This window comes from Suricata suricatta, chromosome 3 (assembly GCF_006229205.1).
Source record: "Suricata suricatta isolate VVHF042 chromosome 3, meerkat_22Aug2017_6uvM2_HiC, whole genome shotgun sequence".
Taxonomy (NCBI): domain Eukaryota; kingdom Metazoa; phylum Chordata; class Mammalia; order Carnivora; family Herpestidae; genus Suricata; species Suricata suricatta.
The window spans coordinates 155,030,704-155,058,453 of record NC_043702.1 but is presented as its reverse complement, the minus strand read 5'-3'; the positions used below and the strand labels follow the sequence as shown (position 1 = coordinate 155,058,453).

The 27,750-nt window shown below is 33.9% G+C and overlaps 1 protein-coding gene across 1 annotated transcript in view; it reads left to right on the top strand.

The window, feature by feature from the left end:
• The window catches only part of CDC73 (cell division cycle 73), a 120,887-nt gene that overhangs the window by 16,053 nt on the left and 77,084 nt on the right, over window positions 1–27,750 (top strand). Inside the window, exons 6-10 of the mRNA XM_029935624.1 lie at window positions 517–605; window positions 10,143–10,359; window positions 13,517–13,615; window positions 16,287–16,365; window positions 18,043–18,107. Of these exons, the coding sequence (XP_029791484.1) occupies window positions 517–605; window positions 10,143–10,359; window positions 13,517–13,615; window positions 16,287–16,365; window positions 18,043–18,107 (549 nt within the window). The remainder of the gene's footprint in view (window positions 1–516; window positions 606–10,142; window positions 10,360–13,516; window positions 13,616–16,286; window positions 16,366–18,042; window positions 18,108–27,750) is intronic.

Here is a 27,750-nt window from a genome sequence, read left to right as displayed (position 1 = left end):
AAGGAATTTATTTGTTGTGTGTCTTTATGAATAAAAGTAGCTGTGATACATTATGGGAAGAACATTTCATCATAGAAAAAAGTTGCTGTGGAATGCCTGGGTGGCTCAGTCAGTTAAGCATTTATTTTGAAAGAGAACACAGTGGTGAAGGGGTAGAGGAGGAGAAGCAGAGTTTCAAGCAGGCCCCACATCCACAGCACAGGATCCTGCCTGACTTGGGGCTCAGACTCCTGAACCATGAAGTCATGACCTGAGCCGAAATTGGGAGTCTGATGCCTAATTGAGCTACCCAGATGCCCTGTAAGTGTCTGATTCTTGATTTTGGCTCAGGTCCTGATCTCGCAGTTGTGAGTTTGAGCCCCACGTCAGGCTCACTGTGGTCAGCCTGTCAGCACAGAGCCTGCTTCAGATCCCTCCCCCTCCTCTCTCTGCTCCTCCCCCACTTGCACACTCTCTCAAAATAAATAAAAGTTAAATAAAAACTTAAAATATTCACTAACCAGTGATTATTTTTAGGATGAAGAGTGTGTGCGCCTTGATAAAGAGAGATTGGCTGCTCGTTTGGAGGGTCACAAAGAAGGGATTGTACAGACTGAACAGATTAGGTAAGATTTTCTTTAGTAGGAAGTGTTATGTAAGTGTATATGGAAAAGGAGATATTAATATGCCATCTACATTTACCTTAACTTTTTGCGTTTGTTATGTGTTTCTGTGCCCTGCGTTTAAACGATGTGTGGGCCTGTTTTATGGTAGGGAGATTGGAAGCTAATGATGCTCTCTGGAAAGCCGCCTTCTTGGTTCTGTTACCATATTGATCTTTCCTTTTTAGAATTACTTCATAAGCAAGCCACTCGTTTATTTTGTGATCTCTTGTTGATTTGTAGCAGAGGTCAGCAATCTTCTTTTGTACAGTGACATGTATTAAATACTTACAGCTTTGAAGGTCATGTAGGTTTTTTTGGGTAACTATTCACGGTTTGTGGTGGGGAAAACAGTCTGGTTGCTTTCATTCATAAAAGAATTAACATGGTTAGATTTGGCCTGTGGTATTATTTTGTTGATCCCTGATTTTTACCATAATTAGAATCCCCTCATCGTTTTTCCTTGGCACAATATAATGCTTTGGAAGTTCTACCCAAATGAGAAAATTCAGTGTGGATCTTTAAAAGCTTTATTGAAGATGATTGCCATAACAGTAAGCTGCACATATTTAAAGTGTATGAGTTGATAAGCTTTCACATACGTATACATCTTTGAAACCATCATCGTAATCCAGACCATGAATGTAACATCACTGCTACAAGTTTTTTCTGTACGTTTATGATTCCACACTTCTACCTATCCTTGCATCTTTCCCTCTCCAGGCAACCAGTGATCTGTTGATTAGTTTTTTCTGGAGTTAAATATAAATGGAATATGTAGTATATACTTCTTTGGAGGTCTAGCCTCTTTTATTTAGCACAATTATTTTGAGATTCATCCATGTTGCTGGATGTGTCAATAGTTCATTCTTTTTCATTGCTGACTAGTTCATTCTTTTCCATTGTATAGGCATAAAACAGTTTGTTTTCCTAGGCAACTGTTTATGGGCATTTCACTTTTTGCTGTTTGTTGGCTATTATAGCTAAAGCTGTGATCATTTGTGTACAAATTTTTTATAGACATAGGTTTTCAGTTTTACTGAGTAAATACCTAGGCAAGAAATGGTTGAATCATGTAATGTTATAGATTTCCTTTTTAAGAAATCACCAAACTGTTCAAAATGATTGTACCATTTCACATTTCTACCATGATATATGAGTCCTACTTCCTTAACAGCCTTGCCAACATTTGGTGTGATCGGGTTTTTAATATTAGCCATGCTAAAAGATATGAAATGGTCTCGCATTGTGATTTTGTCTTGCACTTCTCTCATGATTAGTGAAATTATGAGTATCTTTTTGGGTGCTTCTTTGTCATATCATGTTTGGTGAATGGTGTTCAAACTTTTGTCCATTTTTCTGTGGGATTGGATTTTTTTTCTTATTATTGGGTTTTTAAAGGTTTGTTGTATGTTCTGGATAGAAGGTCTTCTTCAGGTATGGGTTTTGCAGGTATTTTTCCCAGTCTGTGACTCATCTTTATATTCTCTAGCTACCTTTTGAAGAGCAGCTTGTTTTAATTTTTTATGTTGGCTCATTTATCAGTGCATTCTTTTGTAAATTGTCTTTTGGTGTTGTATCTAAGAAATCTTTGCCTGAGCAACGTCACCTAAGACTGTCTCATATTTTCTTGTAGAAATTTTTTAATTTTAGGTTTTACATTTATTTTCATTTATAATTATTATTATTATTTTAATGTTTAATTTTGAAAGAGACAGCATGTGAGCAGGGGCAGGGCAGAGAGAGGGAGAAACAGAATCTAAAGCAGGCTTCAGGCTCTGAGCTGTCAGCACAGAGCCTGACGCAGGGCTCTAACTCATGAACTGTGAGATCATGACCTGAGCTGAAGTCGGATGCTTAACTGACTGAGGTGCCTCTGTGTTTTACATTTAAGTCTGTGATCTACTTTCAGTTAGTTTTTCATATGGGGTACACAGAATGGCTGGAAATGCATTTATTTTTTATGATGTAGATATTGAAGTTCGGTTTTGTGCCATTTGGACCCAGTAGTTTCAGCACTGGTGGTATCCAATGAATTGTTTGCACTTGGGTAAAAAAATCAGTTGTTTGTGTGTAGGTTTGTTTCTGGACCCATTTTGTACTATTGATCTATTTATATTTTTGCCAGTGTCAAACCGTTTCTTTATATGTTTTGAAATAAGAGAGTGTTAGCTTCCCAACTTTGTTTTTCTGTTTCAAGGATGTTTTTGTTCTGTTAGGTTCTTCGCATTTCCACACGAGTTTTGGAATTGAAGTGTCAGTTCCTACAAAAAAAGCTTGCTGGGATTTGATTGGGATTGCATTAAAACTATAGACCAATTTGGGGAAAATTGATATCTAAACAATATTGAGTCATCTGACTTATGAACAAGATGTATTTATTTCCCCATCTATTAATGGAGAGATATTTAGATCTTTATTTTAATGTTTTCATGATTTTCAGTGTACAGGTCTTATACATCTTTTTGTTATATTTCATACTTTCTAATGCTATTGTAAGTGATATTTTAAAAATATGTCAGTTCTTGATTTATTGCTAGTATAGAAATACAGTTGATTTTTGGGTATGGATCTTGTATCCTGAATCATGCTAAACTCATTGCTTGGTTCTTGTAACTTTTTTTGTAGCTATCATTAGTTTTTCTATGTAGATAATCATGTTGTCTACATACTTATTGCATTGGCTAGATTCACTAATTGTTCATTAATCTGTTTGAAGAAGCTGTGAGATTAGATACTGTTTTGTTCCTCATCGTAGGGGAAAGCAGTCCATTAAGTATGTTAGCTTAAGTTTTTTTGTTAGATACCCTTCAACATGTTGAAGTATCATTTTGTTTCTAGTTTGCTGAGAGGTTATCAGAAATGTTAGCTATTGTCACATGCTTTTCCTGATTCTATTGAATTGATCATATAGGTTTTTTTGTTGATATGGTAAATTAATGTTTTGATGTTTGCATTTTAATGCAAAAACCCAACCTCTTTATTTCAAAAAAAATTTTTTAAGTTTATGTATTTTGAGGGAGAGAGAACAAGTGGAGGAGGGGCAGAGAAGGAGAGATCAGCACAGAGCCTGGTGTGGGGCTTGAACTCATGAACTCATCATTACCTGAGCCAAGATCTAGAGTCAGACAATTGACTGTGCCACCCAGGCACCTCTCTACTTCATTATTTTATTAGTTATCTTGCTGCATAACAAGTGAACCTGAAACATAGTTGCTTAAACAGCGCATGTTTTTTATTTAAAGTTTATTTTGAGAGAGAATGAGTAAGGGTGGGACAGAGGGGGAAGGGGGAGAGAGAATCCCAAGCAGGCCCTGCACTGTCAACATGGAGCCTGATGTGGAGCTCTGACCCATGAACCATGAGATCATGACTTGATCTGAAACCAAGAGTCAGATGCTTAATTGACTGAGCCACCCAAGCGCCCCACAAAATCACATTTATTGCCTTATAGTTTTTGTGGGTTAGGAGTCTTGGAGTGACTCCGCTTTAGGCTCTCACAATGTTGCAGTTAAGGTGTTGGCCAGGATTGTGTTCTCCTGTGTAGGACTGATAGGAGAAGGGTCTACTTCCAAGCACACTCATGTGGTTGTTGGCAGAATTTAGTTCCTTACAGGTTGTTAGATTAATACTATTCCTCAGGTGTAGTCTAGTGGACTCTTAGTTCTTTGCCACATTTGATCTCTCCGTAGAATATTCCACAGTATCAACAGAGTGAGCAAGTAAGAGTGCAAGAGAGCTGTCAAGCAAGATAGAAATTTTTTATAGGCAAGTCTTTAGAGGGGCACCCTGTCACTTGTATAGCATTCTAATGGTTAGAAGCAAGGTTTAGCTCACACATACACATAAGAAGGGGATTACACATGGGTGTGAATGCCCAGAGGTGGATATTGTTAATAATCATTTTATTAGTTGCTTACCACGATCACTATATATTCTTTTTACATATTATTGAACTATTAAAATTTATATAGAAATTTTGTGCTTATGTTCATGAGGTCTGTAGTTTTCTTATGGTGTCTTTGTCTTGTTTCTTATCAAGATAATTCCTATCATTATAATCCAGCTCAGAGTGAGTTAGAAGGATTTCCTTTTCTTCAGTTTTCTGGAAAAGTTTGTTTAGAATTAGTATTTCTTAACTGACTGAGCCACTTAGGTGCCCCTAGAATAAGTATTATTTTTTCCTGCACTTGGGAAAATTTATTAGTGAAGAAATCTGTACTATAGTTTTATTTATTTTTATATATTTCACATAAAATTTTCAACTACATATTTAGTTTAATAGCTATATGTCTATTCTGGTCCTCTCTCTTTCTTCTCTCTCTCTCCTTTGAATGTTTCTTTGAAAGAATTTGCCCATTTCATCTACAGTGTCCAATTTATTGGCATAATGTTGCTCATAATGTCCTTTTCTGATGTTTAGGATCTGTAGTGATGTACCCTCTTCATTCTTTGATATTAGCAATTGTTTGTTTTCTTCTTGTTTGGCCAAAATTGATCCATTTTATTGATCTTTTCAAAGAACCAGATTGGGATTTTCCTCTTTAGGTTTTTTTTTTCCTTCTTTTTTGATTCTTCAATCTCTTCTCTAATCTTGTATTATTTACTTTGTTTTGCTTACTCTGGTTTTAATATACTCTAGTTTTTATAGTTTCTTAGAGGGAAATCAATAACCTTAGCTTCCACTGGAAGTACTACTTTAATGGCATCTCATATTTTGGTATGTTGTGTTTTCATTTTCATTCAGTTCAAAATTTCTTACTTCCCTTGCGCTTTCTTCTTTGATTCATGAATTGCAGATGAGTTAGTTTACAAATATTTGGGGTTTCTAGAGATCTTTGTTCCTTGTTTCCAGTCTATTCCAAAGTATGGTTATATTTATATGACTTTGAATCCTTTGATAAGTAGGAAAACTTGGTTTTTTGGCCCCAAGTAAGGTCTTTTCTGTAGGCACTTAAATGGAATGTGTATTCTGCTATTAATTTGGAGTGTCTTGCAATGCTCAGAAAGGTCAACTTTGTTGATATGTCAGTGAGGTCTTCTATATCCTTATTTTCTGTCTTACTTGTATTATTAATTATCAAGATAGAATTATTGAAATAATCTGGCTGTGGATTTGTTTCTTTTTCCTTGCATTTCTATCAGATTTTGTTTTCTGACTACTTTGAAGCTCTGTTATTAGGTGGAAATGTTTTGGGTTATGTTTCCTTGATGAATGAAATCTTCTTATCATTATAGAGTGACCTTTATCCCTAGTAATATTTTCGGTTGAAAAATTTTACTTTTTCTTATAATTCATCTAAATACTTATCCAGCAATCTTTTGGCTTATGATAACATAGTAAATCTTTTTTTAATTTTTCTTTGAAAAAAATGTGTAAAAAACATATAACGTAAAATTTATCATTGTAACATTATTTTTTAATTTTATTATTTAAAAATATTCTTAAGTTTATTTTGAGAGAGAGAAAGCAAGTAGAATAGGGGCAGAGAGATAGGAGAGAGAGAGAACCTCTGTGCTGACAGTGCAGAGCCCAATGTAGGTAGGGCTCGAGTTCACAAACCGTGAGATCATGACCTGAGCTAAAATCAAGAGTTGGACGCTTAACCGACTCAGCCACCCAGGTGCCCCATCACCAACTATTTTAAAGTGTGCAGTTCATAGTCTTGAGTACTTTTGTATTGTTGTGTAGCCATGTCCATAACGCTCTTCATCTTGATAACTGGAATCCTTTTACTTTTAACTTGTCTGTCTTTATAGCTTAAGTGCTTTTTTTTCTGTGTTTAGATCTTTTATACTTAATGTGATTATTGATACAGTTAATTTTAGTTCATTTTGTGTATTGTTTTTTATTGGTCTCTTCTTTGTCCTGTTTTTGGAATAAATGAATATTTGTTGTAATTCTTCCATTTCTTCTTGTTGCTGTTGGCTTATTATGTTTTGTTATTAGTGTTTGCTTTAGGGTTTTTTGTATGTGTGGTTTATAGCATCACAGTCTACCTGCAAGTGTTAGGCTACTTCGTATATAGTATAGGTACCTTAAAATACTTAGACATGTGTACGTATGCATGTTCTTGTTTAAAGAGTTCTCCTTTAAAGAGATTTAAATAAAAACATTATGTATTTATAGATACTGTTTCTATTATTCTTAATTTTTTTTGTTCAGATCCTCTTACTTATTTTTTCCATTCTTCCTGAAAGACTTTTTTTTAACATTTTTGTAGACCTGCTGGTGATTAATTCTTCCAGTGTTTGTTTTTTATATGTTTATTTTAAGAGAGAGCATGTGCATACACAAGTGGCAGAGGTGCAAAGAGAGAGGGGCACAGAGGATCTGAAGCAAATCTCTCTATCAGCACAGAGCCCCTGTCAGGGGCTCGAACTCACAGACCACGAGGTCGTGACCTGTGCTGAAGTCAGACACTTAACTGACTGAGCCACCCAGATGTCCCTCAACTTCTTTATTGCTAAAAAGAGTTTTTATTTTGCCTTTTTAAAAAGGAATTCTGACTGGATATAAAATTCTTAAGTTAAATCCTTTTAAGTACCAGTCTTTGATTTAAGATGAGTTACATCCTTATAAACCCATTCTAAGTAGAAAATACCATAAGCCCCAAATGCATTTAATATACCTAACCTACCAAACATCATAGCTTAACCTATGCTACTTTAAATATGCTTAGAGCACTTTGATTAGTCTATAGTTGGGCAAAGTCATCTAATATGAAGCCCATTTTATAATGAAGTGTCAAATATTTCATGTAATTTATTGAATACTATACTGAAAGTATAAAATAGAATGGTTGGGTACAGAATGATTTTAAGTGTATCGTTATTTATCCTGGTGATTGCATTGGCTGACTGAGAGCTGTGGCTTGCTGCCACTACACATACCATGAGAGAGCCTCGTGCCACATACCACTAGCCTGCGAAAAGGTGATAATTTGGTGTATGGTTTCTATTGAATGCATATCTCTTTTGCATCATGTAAAGTTGAAAAATTGTAAGTTACCATTGTAAGTCAGGACTGTCTACTTTAAAGATGTTGTACCACTGCCTTCTCACTCACATTGTTGCTGATGAGAAGTCTGCTGTCATCTGTGTTTTTAAAGTTTTTTAATGAAATATGTCTTCTTTTCCTCTGGCTACTTTAAATTTTCTCTGTTATAGATTTTGTGCTAATTATCCCATAACTTGGTGTTTTCTTCATGGTTCTTGTGCTTGAGGCCCATTGAGCTTTTTGAGGGAATTTTTTGTTTATAATTTTAATTGAATTGAGAAAATTTCTGTTTCTTCAGATATTTGGGTTCTTTTTTTCTAGTCACTTGGATAGTTTCTGTAGTTGTGTCATTCACTAATACTTTCTCCTGTGATTATATTTGCTATGTATTTGTAGTTTCCAATATTGTATTTTTTTATCTTTAAAAGTTGTTTAGGGGCGCCTGAGTGGCTCAGTCGGTTAAGCCTCCGACTTCGGCTCAGGTCAGATCTCACATTCGTGGGTTCGAACCCCGCGTCAGGCTCTGTGCTGGCAGTTAGCTCAGAGCCTGGAGCCTGCTTCTGGTTCTGTGTCTCCTTCTCTCTCTGCCCCTCCCCCTCTCATGCTCTGTCTCTCTCTGTATCAAAAATAAATAAAACATTTAAAAAAAATTAAAAAAAAAGTTGTTTAAATATATACATGTCTCTTTTTAATTTGTTGAATGTGTGGAATAGAGTTATCATAATTAATGTCTTTGCTAATCCTGCATCTGTCAATTTATAATTGGCTTTAAATTTTTCTAAATTTTCTTTTGTTTTGGGGTATAGTTAAATCACTTGGAAATAGTTTGTTCCTTTTGTGTCTTGTTTTAAGATTTGTTATTTGAGCAGTGTTCACTTAGGATAATTATTCTCCATGCATTGCTTCTACAAGACTATTCAGAGTACCTACTGCCCCGGGGATGTGAGGTTTTCATTCTGCTTGTGGGAACAGGAACTAATCTTCACCCTCTGTGAGCTCTGGGCATTATTCCCTTTAATCCTGTTGGATGGTTTCTGTACCCAATTTTTAATTTCCTCATATTCCTGTGCTAATCTGTTCTCCGGGAATACTGTGCACTTCAGTGTAGCTCTTTCTTCTCAGGTACTTAGGCCTATGAATTCCAGCCATTTTGGTTTTGCTGGACCCTCAGCTCCATTTCTCAAGTCAGGTAATCTTAGTTTTGCCTGGATTTTCCTCCCCGTGTCATTTTTGGAAACTTTCAAGGGTATAATCTGCAACATTCATAGGGCTCTCTTATTCTGGTTTTCATTTGTCAGAGATCATGGTTTCTTACTGCTTGATACCAGGTATTTGTAAGTTACTGTTTAATGTATTTTTGAGTGGTTGTTTCACAGCAGGAGGGTTAATTCAGTCCTTGTTCCTTCATTTTAGCTGGAAGTAAAACTCCAGTGATTAAAAGTCGAAATCACATTTAATTTTAATTTAGGAAAGTATTTGAACTTAAGATATGCTGGTATACTTTAGATCTTAAGGAAAAATTACACAGCATTCTATAAAATGATTAAATACTAGGTGCATATTGAGCATCTACTGTAAAGTACCTTCATATCTTATATAAATTAGTGAACTATATAATACTACCATATTTAAACCTGTAGAAATTCCTGTCCTTTTCCCAGATTTTGCTTAAATGTATTTTAAGATTGTCATCTTGTGATTAGTGTAATAGTTTTGTCAACTGTTAAGGTACCCAAACCCTTTTAAATTCTTTTTCTGATTTTACATTGTAAAAAAATGACACAGAAATTATCTTCTTAATGAAATTTATGCTTTGTGTTAAGTGTTTTTTCTTTATAGTCTCCTAATAAAGCCCCTGTTCTCTATTTTGATGTTACTTGAAAATCAAGTAAAGGAAGGAAAAAGAAAACTGCAAAATATGGTTTGATCTTTCAGATAGTAAAAGGAGTATATGTTTATGTGGCTGGCATATAAAAGCCTCTTTCACCTGTAAAATGGGTATGTTATACATTATGGCATTTAAGTTTGAAACCTTGAAATAAATTTCAAGGAAAAGCTAAGCTTTGAATTATTTACAGAATGAATTTTTCTCTCGCCACCCCTCCCCTGGCAAGGTGGCACGTGTTTGTGTATGTATGTTTAGTTTTTGTGGATAGAGATGCATTTGGCAGATAAAAGTCTGAAAAAAGATGTTAAGAAAAGCACCTATATTAATGGGTTCTACCTTTTGTGGGGCGAAGAGCAAAACACATGTGAAGGTTTCTTTTGCATTGATCTTCTAAGAAATTACTGATTTACTCATTGAGTAATATTTCTAAATGGACTTTTTATAGAACTTAATGTGATACTAAATATTAAGTATGTAAGTTTTAGATAAGAAAATCTTAATTATTACCACATAAGGCATTTTTACCAAAAACTTCTAAATGTAACAAGATACATTTATGATGTGCTCAAAAGATCATTGCTATAAAAATTTTAAAAGAAGAAATTGCTTTCAGGTCTTTGTCTGAAGCTATGTCAGTGGAAAAAATTGCTGCAATCAAAGCCAAAATTATGGCTAAGAAAAGATCTACTATCAAGACTGATTTAGATGATGATATAACTGCCCTTAAACAGAGGAGTTTTGTGGACGCTGAGGTAGATGTGACACGAGATATTGTGAGCAGAGAGAGAGTGTGGAGGACACGAACAACTATCTTACAGAGCACAGGAAAGGTAATTAAAGTATTTCACTCATTCATTAGAGTGAGTGTGGGTGTCTGATCTGTGATTGGCTATAGAATTGGCTAAAATTCGCTATTGGGGCAATATTCAAGTTTTATCTCTGAAAGATCAGTAATGCAGATTTCTAAGTGGCCATAATTACTGTATAAGTGCGCGTGTGCGCGCGCACACACAAACATGCCGAGGAGGAGGAGGGGCAGAGAGAGAGGGAAACAGGATCCAAAGTAGGCTCCACACTGACAGCAGAGAGTACGATGCAGGGCTCAGACTCACAGACCACGAGGTCATGACCTGATAAAAAACCAAGAGCTGGTCTCATAACTGACTGAACCATCCCGGCGGCCCTGGACGTTAGGTATCTTAATGGATCTCCATAAAGAGTGCCTTGGTTTTATTTGATTTACATATTTCCATCTGTCTTTCTCTTCCCAACTCCCAATTTTCTCTTAAATATTAATTCTCCACTAATGCAGAGTTGTTAATAATGGTGATTTGGTAAGGGATTTTGCAGGAGTGTGTGAGATTGCTAGTGAAAGTAAACTTTAACATTGGTTTAGGTGGACTGGTTTTATTTGCAGATTTTAGATTCTGGCCTTAAGTTTACTGTGCCATTTTAGTAGGAATCAGATTACTTGAACTGAAGGAAAGTATGAAGGAAAGTATTTTTGTCCTTTTGTATTTTGACATGCTTTACAAAGTACTTGGGATCAAGATTAGGAATCATTCTGCAGAGCTTTGAATTATATATAGAAATCCTGAGAATATAAATAAACTTCAGTTTTTGTATTTATTGTAAAAGGATCTGTTGATACTAATTTTTGCTACCTAATATGGTTAAAAGTTGAATATTACAACCTGCTAATGTGCTGTCAATGTTCATTGTAGTAGCCAAAATTTTTGAATCTCCTAGCAAAGGAATAAAACTTAGGTGCTATGTTCCATCATACTTTTAGAGCAAACATTGAATTTTCAAGAAACTGAGATGAACAGTTTTCTTTGAGCTCTAGGTGGCAGGGTTTTCCCATTCATTTCTAAGCTAATTTAATTTAGTGTTATTGCCGCCACAGTATAATTTAAGAAATAAGCTAGTAGTTTAAGAATCGTTGGGTAGCTAGGTTTGCTTCTGTGAGCATTAACATTTTTAAAAACCAGAAACAACTATTTTTTTTAATGTTTTATTTATTTTTGATACAGAGAGAGACAGAGCATGAGAGGGGAAGGGGCAGAGAGAGAAGGAGACACAGAACCAGAAGCAGGCTCCAGGCTCTGAGCTAACTGTCAGCACAGAGCCTGACGTGGGGCTCAAACCCATGAATGTGAGATCTGACCTGAGCCGAAGTCGGAGGCTTAACCGACTGAGCCACCCAGGCGCCCCAGAAACAACTATTTTGACTAATAGTCCTTTTGTATCCCATTTTCATCTTCTGGACACTAAAAAACCTTTTAGGATTCTGAAAGGCCCTGTAATGTTATTTTATTTTACTTTTTTAAATTTTATTTTATTTTTTTAAATTTTATTTTATTTATTGTTAATGTTTGTTTATTTGGAGTGGGGGAGAGAGTGTGAGCAGTGGAGAGGCATAGAGAGTGAGAGAATCCCAAGGAGGCTTTGTACAGGGCTTGAACTCAAAACCATAATCTAATGACCTGAGCTGAAATCAAGAGTCAGATGCTTAACCAGCTGAGCCACCCAGGTGCCCAAGGCCCTGTGATTTTCGATAGACCTTCATCATTCCCAAGATTAGTGCCTTCTTTCTTTATGAGTTTCTGAAATAAAAGGTTCAAGATGCCATGAGAAAAATAAGTATGTTACTTTTAGTTACATCATTATTCAAGCACCCCAAATAAAGCAATCTGTTTTTATAATGCCATTAAAAACATATTTTTAAACTTAAATAAATTAGTAGTGTTCCCTGTTGAAAAATTGATTGGAAGGGGTCATTAAAAGGAAGATAATAATCACCTATAATTCAGCCACACAAAAATAACTGATAATATGGATTCTTTTAGAGTAAGTGTCCCTCACACAATACTGTTTTATTTTTAAAGAAATGAGAGCTGATTTTCAGATATTTTCAGTGATTTTCATAGTAAGGTCAACAATTTACTTGCATTTGTCACTGTGTTGGCCTTTGTACTGCTGGTGCAAAAGCAGTGGTTGGTTAACAGCTGGCATCTTGGCATAAGTCAAGTTTTTACAGATCTTTTAGGGGCATCTAAATGGCTCATTCGCTTGAGCAGCTGACTCTTGATTTCCGCTCAGGTCATGATCTCAGGGTTGTGGGATTGAGCCCTGTGTTGAGCTCTAGGTTGAGCATGGTACCTGCTTAAATTCTCTCTCTGTCTTCCTCTGCTCCTCTCCCTCCTCGGATGTGCTCTCTCTCTCTCTCCCTATTAAAAAAAATTTTTTTTTGAAAAGTGTACATTGACTCCTAACAAACAGTATTTCAAAACTTTCCACATCTCCTATAAATTGTAGCAACCTGAGGATAGTACTGGAGTTCATTATACCCAGAAGAAGAAACAGTAGTTGATTTAAGAATTAAGAAACCTCTTTTGATAACAAATCTATCATTTTTATTTCAATGTTAACTTGTTTCCTGGTTGCGTATTTTAAGAGACGTAGAATATGAATACATTTATAGCAAATTAAACAGCTTAAGTAAAGTGAAGATAAATGAATAAACAATGTGTTTATAGTATTTGGGTTTTGGATTATTTTATTTTTAATTAATTATTTATTTATTTAAATTCCCCCCCTAATGTTTTATTTATTTTTTTGAGAGATAGAAAGACATCATGAGCAGGGGAGGGTCAGAGAGAGAGAGGGAGATACAGAATCTGAAGCAGGCTCCAGGCTCTGACTAGCTGTCAGCATAGAGCCTGACGCGGGGCTCGAACCCACGAACTGTGAGATCATGACCTGAGCCGAAGCCGGATGCTTAACAGACTGAGCCACCCAGATGCCCCTTGGGGGTTTTTTTTTGTTTAGTAGTAGTAATTAGATTTTTATTTATGTATATACTAAAAAACATTTCAGAATGATGTAGTAGGGAAGAACTGATAGGAAGAAAACAGTCTGAAATTATTTATTAAGTAGACTTTATTTAATTTTAAGTGGGCTAATTAAGATCCATTTATATTTTAGAATTTTTCCAAGAATATTTTTGCAATTCTTCAGTCTGTAAAAGCCAGAGAAGAGGGACGTGCACCTGAACAGCGACCAGCCCCAAACGCAGCACCTGTGGTGAGAATGTTTTCTTGCTTATGGATTGATTTTAAGGAAATGACTCTTGTATTGTAATTTCGACCTAAAAATGTTTTTTTTAAGTTTGTTTATTTTTGAGAGAGACAGAAACAGTGTGAGCAGGGGAGGGGCAGAGAGAGAGAATCCCAAGCAGGCTCCACAATTAGCACAGTGCCCGATGCGGGGCTCAAACCCATGGAACTGTGAGATCATGACCTGAGACGAAACCAAGAGTAGGATGCTTAACTAATTGAACCATTGAGGTGCCCCTCGATAATGTAATTTTGAAAACCTCTCATCTTAAAGTTTTTAAATCTGTAGCTTTTAAACCTTTGGCTGCTTCAACAATCCTGAAGGATATGAAAATCTTCCCTAACATTAAAACTTACACAGTGAGATCTCACCACACAAGTTAGAATGGCTCTTACCAAAAAGATGAGAAGTGTGAGCAAGGATGTGGAGCAGAAGGAACCCCTATGCATTCTTGGTGGGAATGGAGTTGGTGTCACCACTAGGGAAAACAGCATGGGAGTTCCTCAAAAAATTAAAAGTGGAACTATTGTGTGAACCAGCAATCCTACTTCCAGGCATTTATTTGAAGAAAATGAAAACACTAACATGAAAAAATATATGCATTCTCATGCTCATTGAAGCCTTATTTACAATAGCCAAGATAGGAAAACAATCTAAGTGTTCATCGATGGATGAATGGTTAAAGAAATTGTGTTATATACAAACAATGGAATATTTTTGAGCCATAAAATAGAATGTAATCTTGATTTTTGTGACAGCCTAGATGGACCTAGAGGGTATTATGCTTAAGTGAGATAAGTTAGAGAGAGACAAATACCTTATTCTCTCTTTCATATGTGGAATCTTAAAACAAGTTTATAAATACAGAGGAAAAATTGGTAGTTGCTAGAGGCGGGGGTGGGTGGGGAGTGTGAGAAATAGATAAAGGGGGTCAAAAGATAAACCAAAAACAATAATTAAAAAAAACCCAAGCAACCAAAACAGAAAAAAGAAGTTACTTCAGCAATGATTCTTAACTGGAGACATACTTGGGTTAGAATCTGAAAGGGGTGAATTAGTTGCATAAAATAATTTGCCTATTTATTGTTGCTTGGAAGAGTCATTACCATTGTTAGAGATATAAATCCCTATTAACAGTCCACTTTGGGGGCTTTTTCTGAAGTCATTCGTGTCTGCGACTTCTTGGTGAATTATGTTTCTCCTGAGCACAGATCATTTGGTTCTTTACTTGTACCTTAGTTTTAGCCATTTGGGGTTTGACCGCCTCACTCATTGAGTTGCCACTTAGGATTCTTCCAAAGTAAATTTCATGAATGACCTATAGCCTATATTTAAACTCAGACATATCCTCCAGTTTTGTTGAAATCCTTTGGGCTAGTCACATGATTTAACGAAAGATAAAAAATACATAAATAAATCGCTTTTACTTTACATAGTTTTTAAAAGTATATTAAAATTTGAAAATACGAATAGTCTTTACAATATTTAGTGGCTTTGCTTGTTCATGAAATCATTGGTATTTAATTTTTTAGAGGTAGTGAACTTTTGTTGGTATTTGGTTACTACTTTGAGTTGACTTTCCAGCAAGTACTTAAGTGCCTACTGCTTGTCAGGCAGTATGCTCACAAAAATAGAAGTGATAGCTGTCCTCTTTGAGCTTAAAGTCTAGTGGGACATAGAGATGAGTAAAACTTTCGGAACAACTGTTATGATGGTAAAACATGGTGCTTATAATTATGAATTGGTTAATGTTTTGAATAGCAATTGGTAGGAAACTTAGGTCAGATCTTAAAACAGTTAATCCTTGTGATTGAGTTTTCTCTGTGTTTCCATAATCATTAAGATATATACAAATTTTAGTTCTGGCATTTAACTATAGAAATACATACTTAGTGATAGTCTTGAATGAACTGTTTTTTATCTGGATTAATACTTAAGGTAGTATCCTGATGTAACAAAATGAAGAGTATTTTAGTCTTTTGGAATACCATGGATTTTGGGAATATTTTGGGAATATTCCTTAAATATGCTTTTTTTTGCTTATTTAAAAAATAACCTTGTTTTAGGTTACTATAGACTGAATTTTAAATAAAGTATTTGTGAATTAAGTGTATATCATTAAATTGGCAACTTATTCTAAGTATTTTTAACAAAATAATGCCTTATCTTGTACATTTATATGGGTTTATTGTCATAGTTGTCATATTTATTTAAGGATTAACAGTTTGGAGAATAATTTAGTTAAAAAATTTTAAAATGTCAGCTCAGTAAACTTTGAATTAATTTTTTTTGTTAAACAATTCATAATTGGAGGAAGTTTATTATTTCATAAGGAAATTGAAGTAATCATAATGAAATTAATAAGCACACCTGTTTTCTTTCTGTAGGTTCTAAGAGTTTTGCATTTTGCCTTATACAAGTTTATTTGGAGTCCTTTGCTCTTGTCCCTTACAGGAATGATAATCTTTTTTAGCAATAAACATTATGTTGAAAGTAAGATTCATAGGACTCCCCACTTTTGTCTTATTAGCTATTGTAAGAAAAAAGCTTAGAAAATAATATACTTATTGTGGTATTTATTCTGCCTTTTAAGTAAAAAGTTAAAATATTAACATATTAACTCCTAATTTTTCTACAGGATCCCACACTGCGTACCAAACAGCCTATCCCAGCTGCCTACAACAGATATGATCAGGAAAGATTCAAAGGAAAGGAAGGCAAGTACTTAATTTTTACATCTCCCTTACTGTGGTGGTGATGACTATGAGAGGTAGTATGGCCTGATGTTTACGAGCAGGTGTTGGCAAACGTCTGCAGGCCAAATCTGGCCTGACACATATTATTATAAATAAACTTCCGCTAAAAACATGGTGATGTTTGTTTATGTATTATATATGATTCCTTGGTGTTGACAGAAGTGTTGAGTTGTGACAGAGACTGTGTGGCCTGCAGAGCCTTAAAATACTATCTGGTCTTTTACAGAATAAATTTGCCAACCCCTGGTTAACAGCCTGGATTCTGGATCCAGATTTTCTGTGTCACTGTTACTTTTTGTGTGAATTTTGATAAATTAACTGGAGTCTTGTTTCAGTTTCTTCTTGTGTTACATTGCAATACTAATAGTAGTGGTATCTATCTCTTAGCTCTATTGTGGGGATAAAACTGGTTAATAAAGTCTCTAGAATAGGGACTCGTATATAATAAACTGTCTATAAATATTTGTTATTAATATTCTGCTTCTCAAAAGTTTAGATTGGAGGTTCTATAGATCAAATCGTATTTCTCAGATTGTAAATGTATAGATTGAGAACTTGGAAAGCATAGATTGTAGTAACTATATAAGGACTTATTTTATGGTAGTCTACATGGTATACTGGCTAATGCAATTGTGAACCATTGCCATGTTAGTGTGGTGGTTAGTGAAGTGGAACTAATGTCATTGTAATTTCATTTGGGACCTTCATTTATCTTGATTAATTTGTGAAAAAAATGAGATAGAAACGACTGTAAGTTTCTGAAAAATCTGCAAAATCTGAAATCTCCATTTAAGTTTTAGTAAAGGATTTACTGCTTCTTTCTATATAGTGAATTTTGTGTGCTGAGTTCATTTACGTAGAGCCATGTACTGTGAATACATGCTGTAGAAATACAGTGGTTCATTCTTTTATTCACTGCAGTGTTTTTCTTGTAGAATGAATTATGTAAAGTACGGTTTGGCATATTGCAGCCCAAAGACCAAATCTGATCCTCTTTGGGCCAAATCAGACTGTGCCTATTTGTTTATATATATATTGTTGATCTTGCTTTTGCACTATAACTACAAAATTTAGTTGTGATATAGACATATAGCTTGCAGTGTGTAAAATATTTAATGTATGACCTTATATAGAAAGGCCTATTGAGACTCTGTCTTGGAACCTTCATCACTACTTATGGTATTGCTTTTCTACAAATTATATAATGTATTCATATGATGGTAATTTTGAAACCCAACTTTTTATAATTTAAGGCCTTCTCATCATACTAGAAGCTTTTAGTGCTACTCTAATTGCGTATTAGGAGTATACAATTTGGAGGTTATAAACTGTTTTATTCAGTCTAATTTTTGATATTCCCAGCCGACTATATAACAATTGAACACAGTTGTAGAAATAGTCTTAACCAGCTGCTTCTACACAAAGGGCTTGCTGGTGCATATTGAATATATTTTTGAGACTTAGTATCCCTTTTAAAGTTTTTATCTACAAGGCATGTAACTTAACTTTAAATGTCTAGTACATTGGATATTTTGTTGCACTGTTTAACATTCAGATTATAATGCAGATGATTACTACAGATTTGTTATTGATCATGAAATAAAAAGAGTCTAATCGCAAACCCCCCTTTCTTTATAGAAACGGAAGGCTTCAAAATTGACACTATGGGTACCTACCATGGAATGACGCTGAAATCTGTGACGGTAAGTCACTTTGACTATAGAAGTTCTTTTGTTCCAGGCATTTTATGTGAGTAGCAGATGTTGAAGAAAATCTTTGTTCTCCATTATTTTCTATTTTAAATGTTTATCTTTAATGACTGACTGTGCTGATAGATCTGTATGGTGATTATTTGATTTGTGGATATCCTTTTTTTGGTTTAACTGAGTAGTGTGTATAAATAAAAGTTGTTTTGATTAACTTGCAAAAGGATGGATGCTGCCTGGTTAGAGTATTTAATGCCAGTGAGGAGTCACAAGGTCCAATCTGGAGAGTTGTTTTCCATAATATCTTCTAAGTTCTTTAAAACTTAGTGCCTTTTGCTCTTTAAAAAGACGGACTATAATAATGGTTGATGTAATAGTTACAAAATGTATACTTGTCAGAACCAGGGTCTTAGGTGCACACAATTATAAACCTTTGGCTCCCCTTTAGCAGACTTTCTTTTATATTTTTTTTTAACCCCCCAAGAATGGTTATTCCTGGATATTCTGACTAGGCTGTATTTAACACTTAATTTTTATTTAATCAGTGATAGGACTTGGTGATGTAGAGCAGAAGTTCTGTTAACCTGATTTTGCATATTTATATTATAGATTATTATATTTTTTATACTTTAAAATACTATGTATATGTATATATTAGAGTACCTATATATTTTAAAGCTAATACCAAATGTGCTTTGTCTTTGTTTACAAATCATCAGATCTTTGAGGACTCAATATGACATGGAATCATCATATATATTTGCTGTGATTTCTCAGAATTATGATACATCTTGTCATACTTTTCCAGAGCAGATAGCAAATAAATGTGAAGAATGTGATATAAAAGTTGACCTTTTTTTCTTTTTTTTTCTGGATTTCAAATTGGAATTGAGTATTAGATATTTTGCTAATATGTTTGTTTTTAAGTTATCAGATTTGTTTTTGTATTATTGAAATGGTATGTGAGCTCATTGATTCACTTAACAAGTATTTATCGAGCACTTGTGTCAGACGCTGTTCTAGTTGTTGGTACTATAGCTGTGAATTGGACAGGGCTTCTGTAGAGAGAGTAGTCAGAGAGGTCTCTCTGAGCAGGTGACTGTTGAGTAGAGATCTTGCAGAAAAGCATTCTATGAAAGACAGCTCAAGGGTCAAGATTGAGGCCCAGTAGAGCAACAGCATGAAGGCTAGTGTCTCTGTGGCCTAATGAATGAGGTGAAGGTGGTAAAAGCTTAGGTATACTCATCTTGCAAGATCTGCCTAGTTCTTCCTGACTTCAGAATGTAGCTCATGGCTATAAAATTTGGCTTAAAAAATGTTTTTTTTTAAGTTTATCTTGAGAGAAAGTGAGAGCACAAGCAGGTGAGGAGCAGAGAGAAAGGGACAGAGAATCCCAAGTAGGCTCTGCTGATACAGGGCCTGAACCCCCAAACCGTGAGGTCATAACCTGAGCTGAGATCAAGAGTCAGACACTCAAACCCACTGAGCCACTCAGGTGCCCCTTAACTTAAATATTTAAAGGTTCATTTGTTGACATTTTCTTGGGACTTGAACTTGCCTACTGGCCATTCCCTAAGTGAATTATTGTGAACTGCAGTTGTTATCCTTAGGTGAACATCAGGGGGAGTTTTTTGTGGTGGTTGTCATTGTTGTTTTAACTTTTTGTCTCATCTGAGACAATTGGTTTCATTACTGAGCTTCTATGGAAACAGTAAAATCAGTGATAGTTTTATAGTGATGCTTTTTACAGAACAGTTTTTCTGAAATCCAAGGATAGCTTTTTAATTAAACAGTCCGAGAATAATATAGCTCTGGTTTCTCATTAGACTTTGCTTCTAAGTATACTTATAAGAGAAGTGAATTTAAACAAATTTATGGCGTTTATTTTTACAGAAAAAATCACATAAAGGCATTGTGTAGGAATGCAGCAGAAACACTAAAAATGGTCAAATTGCTGGTACTTTTCATAATTTAATACCCCATTCAATCTCTGTACTGTTTGTGACTTGATTTATTTTAGCAGTTGTCAGAGAATACATGAAGAGGTTTGAACTTGAAAGGTCTGAAGTTGCTCTGATAATTGTTTCTTTTACTTGAATCTCAGTCTTCTTATGCTTCCAATGTAATGTTTTTTCCTTGTCTTATTTCTTTTGGAATTATGAGCTTGTGAGTTTCACCAACTTTCTTATTCTCCAGTTAAGAAGATTTCTCTTGGGATATCCACCCAGATACACAAAGCAGTTAAATGTATGTTAAAGGGTTTGTTGCACAGGTATGACTTCCTTTCTAGTTTACATATGAGCTCATATTAGCTACCGTTCTTTTTCAGGGTTTTGACACATTTAGTTGGTCTACAGAGTTACTAAAATTAAGATCAATCTACATTAGGATTGGTCTGAATATCTTTTAAATTCAAAGCACAGAGTTCTATTTAGATATAAGACTAAATAAATTAATCAAGTTACCAGATGGCATGGCTAGAAAATTTTTATACAGTTGATTTTTTTTGTCTTTATTACAGAGAAAGGAGTATGTGTTCGGACATTAAAATTTCATAAATAATTATAAGGTTTTGATATTTATAAAATGTAAGTGTTTGGCAGGTATTTGTTAATATTTGTTATTTTATGGAGATAATAATTTAGGGAAATTCATTATAGGAATAGAAGCCCAGGTATATTTAAAGATACAAGTTTGTATAGTTTGAGTTGGGCCAAGAAAAACAGAGGCATAATATATGGATGTTGGAATTACTTAAAGGACTTTTCCAAGTTGGGAGACTTTCCCCAAAATGTGTTAGTTGGGTTGTAGAATGTTTAAGAAATACTAGATTAAACCATTTTGTGGTATAGGAATCTCATCATTTTTAATATATGAATATGTAAATTGGGAGACAAGAATATACAGTCATTCCCAGACTTTTTTTGCCCCTTTCCTCTCTCCTGTTGAGAATACTGGGAAGAACTAGAGTTGGCGTAGGATCAGTTAAGTGAAATTGTGTTAGTAGTTTTGGGCTGGGAGTAAAACCTTTGGGTTGGGAGTAGGGAACACTGGAATATATTTACATGGGTTCCTTTTTTGAAAGGAGCCATCTTAGACTAGGGGAGTGCCACTTGACAGTGCTTTTCATTATAAAGAAAATAAGAGGAAATGATGAAGACCTTTCTTTGTTGGGTAGTAGTAAAGAACTCATCTGTGGTTCCACTGGAGAGGGAATAAGAAAATAGGATCACAGTTCACTCTTTTTGTTTGTGAGGATTTGGTAATTGAGAACTACTTCATTTTAGCCTCCCAATCTAACTTGTTAATGTTTATGTAGGAAGGTCACATACTCTATTCCCTATTTGTTCTTTATTATTTTCTTAGTTATTATTGAATATCACTGACTCTCAATTACCTTGCTGTCTTCATTTTTGAGGAAACATTTCACACTCTGAAATAGTGCAGATCCAAAGCTTTCCTTTAATATTGTTTGAATGGACTCCAACAGACATTGTAATTTTTAAAATATTTTAAGCCTTTTTTGGGGAACCATTTTCCTGATAGTAAGTGAACTGAGATGGATATTCAGTATCCACATAGAGATGTAATATCACCGTCAACTTTGATTATTTAGAAGAATCCAAAATCGGAATCTCTCTATAAAGTTATATATACATGTATATATATATATATTTTTTTAAGTATTTTTATTCATTTTGAGAGAGACAGAGACAGTGCTGATGGGGGAGGGGCTGAGAGAGAGGGAGAGAGAAAGGGAGAATCCCAAGCAGGCTCCCCACTGTTAGCACAGAACCCGATGTGGGGCTCAAACTCATGAACTGTGTGATCATGACCTGAGCTGAAACCAGGAGTCAGACAATAACTGACTGAGACACCCAGGCGCCCCTTTAAAGTTATATTCTTAAGCAGGAATGCATATATTCGTAACCTACCAGCTTCCCTGTTGTATAAAATTTTCTTCATTCTCATTTGGTTGCTAATTGTTCCTCTCTGCTTGAAGTGTTATGGGAATACTATAGTAGCAGTAATGCTCTGGAGTTGTGTCTAGAGTCTAGGCCAACAGAAGATGGAGGTCATTGATTAAGACTTTCTTACTAAACACACTTCTTTCCGTCCCTTCTTTTTTTTGGCAAGTAATTTTTGAGTGCTTATGTAATGTTATTGTGTAGATTTTAAGGGTGCCTATGGGAAAATTTCTTCCTAGAGTTAGATGCATCCTGTCTGTTTAGATATGCTAGGCATACTGATATTGTATGCCTCTCTTAGCATACTTTCAGGATCATTCATTTTGCCAATCTAAATGTGGCCCCACATATGTTTTATTAGGCATCAATGTCATTTAAAATTTTATCTTATGCACTAAGATTTAAAAATAAAAGTATGTCACAAAGTCTGGATTTTCAGCTTCTTTTGAAAAGCCATCTGCATGACAGTACTGGGATCACATCTAGTATAGTACGCGTCACACTGATACAAAGCAGTGGCTACTTTCTTTAGATGGGAATGTTTTCTGTAGGTTGCCCATAGGCCTCACTACTCTGTTGTCTTTGATTTGGTCATCTTGACTGACTTATGCAGTTGCCCCTTGGACAACATGGGGATTTAGGAGTACTGACACACCCCATCTCCTGCATGCAGTTGAAAATTTGCATATAACTTCTGACTTACCCAAACATAACTAATAGCCTACTGTTGATTTGGACACCTTATTGATAACAGCCTGTTAACACATTTTGTGTGTTATATGTGTTATAACTGTATCTTATAATAAAGTAAGCTGGAAAAAAATGTTTAGACATAAGGAAGAGAAAATTTATGAATGTATTTATTTACTGTACAACTTTATTTACTACAAAAAACCTACATATAAGTGCATTTATGCAGCTCACACCAGTTCATGGGTCAACTGTACCACCTTGTTAGACCCTACTGGCCTTTCAGTTTGAAATTCTTGATCTAAATAAAGGCAGTGTTATCTTGTTAAAGAAAAGGTAGCAAGTTGAAAGCACATATGAAAGAACATATTTAAGTATTTGAGGTCAGTCCTGGCTTTGAGTCCCAACTTTTCCACTCACTGTGCCAGTAATGAAGATAAGATTGTTTAACCTTTCTATGAGTAGTTTTGTTTTTATTTCATAGTAAATAAAGATAATAGAACTTGGATCATAGTAATGTGAGGATTAAAAGAGACAGTGTGTAAAATGCTTAGCACAAAAGGGACTCAAAAAATAAATGATGGTTACTTTTATTATGAATTTATAACTATATATAATTTTAGTTTGACATAGGTATAAATATAGGCAACTGTAGCTTCATTGGTGTATTTGCTATTATGTGTTTAGTGATAATATGTTCAAAGTTATGAAATCTAGTTTACTTAAATATGAGAACTCTTTTCCTCTCTAGTTATTGGGATATTTTTACTGTGTCTGTGTATGTTTATTTTAGCATTGTTTGCCATGTGAGAGAAAATTGGTGCAAAGAAGTTATCATATAGAGGATAATAGGTTAGGCTTTTCTATCTACCCACTAAGGCTCATATAAAGAAATGAGGGACACCTAATTGGCTTAAGTTGGCAAACTATGTGACTCATGACCTCAGGGTCATGAGTTCAAGCACCACATTGGGCATAGAGCTTACTTAAAAATATTTAAAATATAAATAAAATTTATTTAGATTTAAATTATTTAATTTGTACAAAAAGTATATTTGGGGGATGGTTGAAATGAGTGAAGGGGATTAAGAGGTAAAAATTTCCAGTTATAAAATAAGTAAGTCACAGGGATGAAAAGTATAGTTAGAGAATATAGTCAGTATTATAATATACTTATCATGATAAGCATTTAGTAATATAATTATTGGATCACTTTTTAAAATAATGAAAATGGTTTAATTGAATTTTATTCAATTTTAATTGGAAATTGAAGATACTTCAATTAAAATTTTAAAAATTAAAAAACATAATAAGTTTTGTGATCTTAATATGTGGTTGCAGAATTATAAGTAAGAATATTAGTTTTATAATTTCTAAGTGTCTGCAATCTAATTTGGATAGCCATATTATTCTGCTTGGATATATGTTGCACTTGAAATAATTTTCAGAACTATCTCAATATTTTAGGGAACAGGATGATTCTGTCCTGTCATCCTGAGCAATATAAAGGTGTATCCCCTAAGTGAAACAAAGTATTATTTAGTTTCTGTCACTAACTCATTATATGTCTTAAGCTTTTGAAAGTTAATTTTTTATGTTTACTACCTGTTACATGAAGTAGTACTTAAGTGTTAACACATAGTAATATTTTATGCAGTCTGTTTAGATGTATAGACTTTTGTCGAGTTCATCACTAAATCCTCTGTACTCCTTCCTATCCCTTTTATAGTAGCTTTGCCCTAGTGTTTTTTTCCAACATTTTTTCCTTTTTTTTTATCATGCTTATTATAGATCTGGACTGTGTCTGTATACATGGGAGATGAAGTACAAGAGAGATCTTTCTGTTGTTATTTGTTGGCCTGTTTGTTGGGGCAAATTAGGTATCAGTTTCATTTAATCTGAGAAATGGTATTATAATAAATTCCTCTGGGATTTGTTTTGAGGATTCCATGTGTACAGGTATACCTTGTTCACATTGTTTCAGTGCTGTTTGCTTGTAGCACTGAATTAATTGTAGTTATTGTGAAGCTATTTTTATACTAGACATTTGATATTTGTAACTCTTTATACTGAGTAACACAGAAAACAGTCTTCCCTTTTTTAAGTTGGGTAGTATTTAGACTGAACACCTATTTAGATGGGTGGGTATTAGTCTACTTATGCGGGTACCTTCTTGTGGTGAGAGATCTTAAAGTCTCATTTATTTGATTATCATAGCATAATCAACACTTGACGCTAATATAACTCAAGAAAAATGAATTATAAAAATGTATTAATAGGTGTTGGGAACATATAATGCATATAAAGTATGTTATTTTTATAGTATTGCTTTTTATGTTTCTTTTAGTTTACGTGTTTTATTGAGCTTTATTGAAAACCCATTGTACAGTAGATAATACTTTTGGTGTAAGCTGATTCAGTTAAACTGCATTAATTTGGCTTTGCATTTCTTTAAAGAATAATTATTGGTTTATCCAAAGTGTCTTAGAGATATAAGAATATCTTTAAAATTAATCTACCCATGACCGTGTAGTTAATATCATGGTCACACAGCTTCTGAGACTTATTTTTGAAAGAAGCATAGACCAAGTTAATGTTGGCACATATGTCAGAAGTAACCTAGAAACTGTGTTGAGTCATTTTTAATAACTACTAATATCACCTTTTTTTCAGTGTTTTAATATCGATTAATGTAAGCACAGGAGAAAATAGAAACCAGTTTGGAAATAACAGTATTTCATTAACAGCATGATAAAAACTTATACTGGGAAATCTCAGTTTAATTATATAAAATCTTTTAATTGTAATTCCATGTGTAATGCTATAGTTACTTATGACTCATATATGCAGAAAAGCAAACTTTTTTTTTAATATTCTGTCTAAGACATAGTATAGCTTTTTACTCTGATTTCTGGTTATCTTCATCAGTAAGCTTTAATCCATTGAACATACTTCACCTTTAAATTCTAATTCCTTCTCAAGTATTTTTTAGACTAACCACCATTGTTGTTTAACATAGACATGATTTTATTTTACATATTACATATTTCTCTTCATTATTTTGAGGAACAAAGGTTAATATTTAGTATTTCCTTTAATTTCATAACATGATTTGAATCTTTTTCTTCATACAAAAAATTCCTAGTATATTAAGTACATTTTATAATTGGGTGTTTAGATATTTCCTTGATTGGTACTTTTCTCTTGGCTGTTGTTGACTGAGTTTTAGTTTGCTGTACCAATTTCCAGGTCTTCATATATTGATTTAAATCTTCAGTGAATTTCCAATCTTTTATATATACTTGCATTCAAATTTTACTTTCTTTGTTGTCTTAGTATATTTGTCTTTATATTCATTGCATTTCTAGTTAGTTCACCCCCTTCCCTTCCCTCTCCCCAATCCTGCCAAACCTCATTTGATCTTTAATTCTAAGTTTTGATTTCTTTTCCAGGTCTTTTTCTTGATGGATGTTTCTTTTAGTGTTGTTCTTCTTGTCTTTCCTGCTTCTCATGTTCCTCTGTGAGTGACTGTTCCCATGTTTATTTTAAGTATCTGTTTTTAAACTCTTATTTACTTCTGGTCTGGACAGATCTTACTATTTCAAAAACTATGTTCTTTGAAATTTCAGAATGGTGCTTTACTGTGAATAAGTTGAAGACATTCATTTGAAATGCTAAGAACTTAAAGCTTTTTTAAGATTTTTATTTTTTATTTCATTGGAGATAAAAATCATACCATAAAACTCAGGTAATTGAAATTGAAGTCATATTTTATATTGTCATTGAAAAGGCATTTGTTCTTTGCATTTATATTTTTGCAGTAGTGTATAAGATCAAGCAGTTATTTTGAAATCAAGTCAATTTAGTATTTTACAAAATTTTAAGTCAGAAATAACTGATTTAATATCATCATCTACAGACAGTGAATTCTAGACACTATCAATCTAATGATTTACCTTCCTAAATTTGATAGATGCATCAGACTTGCACTGTCTTCTTGTCATTTCTATCTTATATATGTGCTACTATAGACATTCTGGGATTGAATTTCTTATATATTTTAATATCAAATTTGAGAATAAAAATTAAGCATCTTTTTTACCTTTCAGAAGAATTTGAAGGCTTTTAGTTTTCTTTATTAAAAAAACCCAAAATTCAGATTCTGATATGATTAAAATATAATTTTTTTAAAAAGGTTATATAAAATATTTAATTGTATTCAGGAATTGTTGAGTTTTAACATGAAGCTACATCATAATAACCATTCTGATGGTAAATTTGTGGGTACATTATAATTGATCAAGAACTTTGATATATCCTGTCACATTTTTTTCTCTACAAAAGTTTAACAGGAAAGATAAACATTAAAAGCTTAACTTATTTAAATTATTTTAGTAACATTTTTCCTTTATCTTGATTAAATGTAAGAGATATAATTGATCTATCTTCCAGTAAATTGGTAAATTTATTTTTGAACATTGAGTCATTCATAGTTTTGAAAAATTTGTGTAATTTATTTTTTAAAGCTTTAAACATCAGCATAAAAGTCGTAATATGGCAGATTTTACAAAAACATGTTTCATTATGGCATACTGGTAGGATTACATTTACATTTTATATTGGAACCCTCATGTGGATTACTGAAGCCCAGTCCATCCATGGTCATATAGTCTGGCTCTAATTGCCTTAAGAATTTTCACCAACAACTTTGGTATATAACAGACCAAAGCGTAAGGAGCTGCTTCTGGTGAACATTGATGCAGAAGGTTATGTTTCCATGGAAGATTAGTTCATGGAGCCCAGGTTGCCTAATAGAGTGGCATTTCCTTATTAATTTTCTGTGGCCCAGAGAAAGGCTGAGAAAGTGGGTAATAATAGTGTACTGTGAGAGATTGATGTGTTATTCAAGCTTATGAGAGTAGCATTTGAAATGCTAAATGCTGATTTATTAATTTACACTGAGAAGCATAATTGCCGAAAGC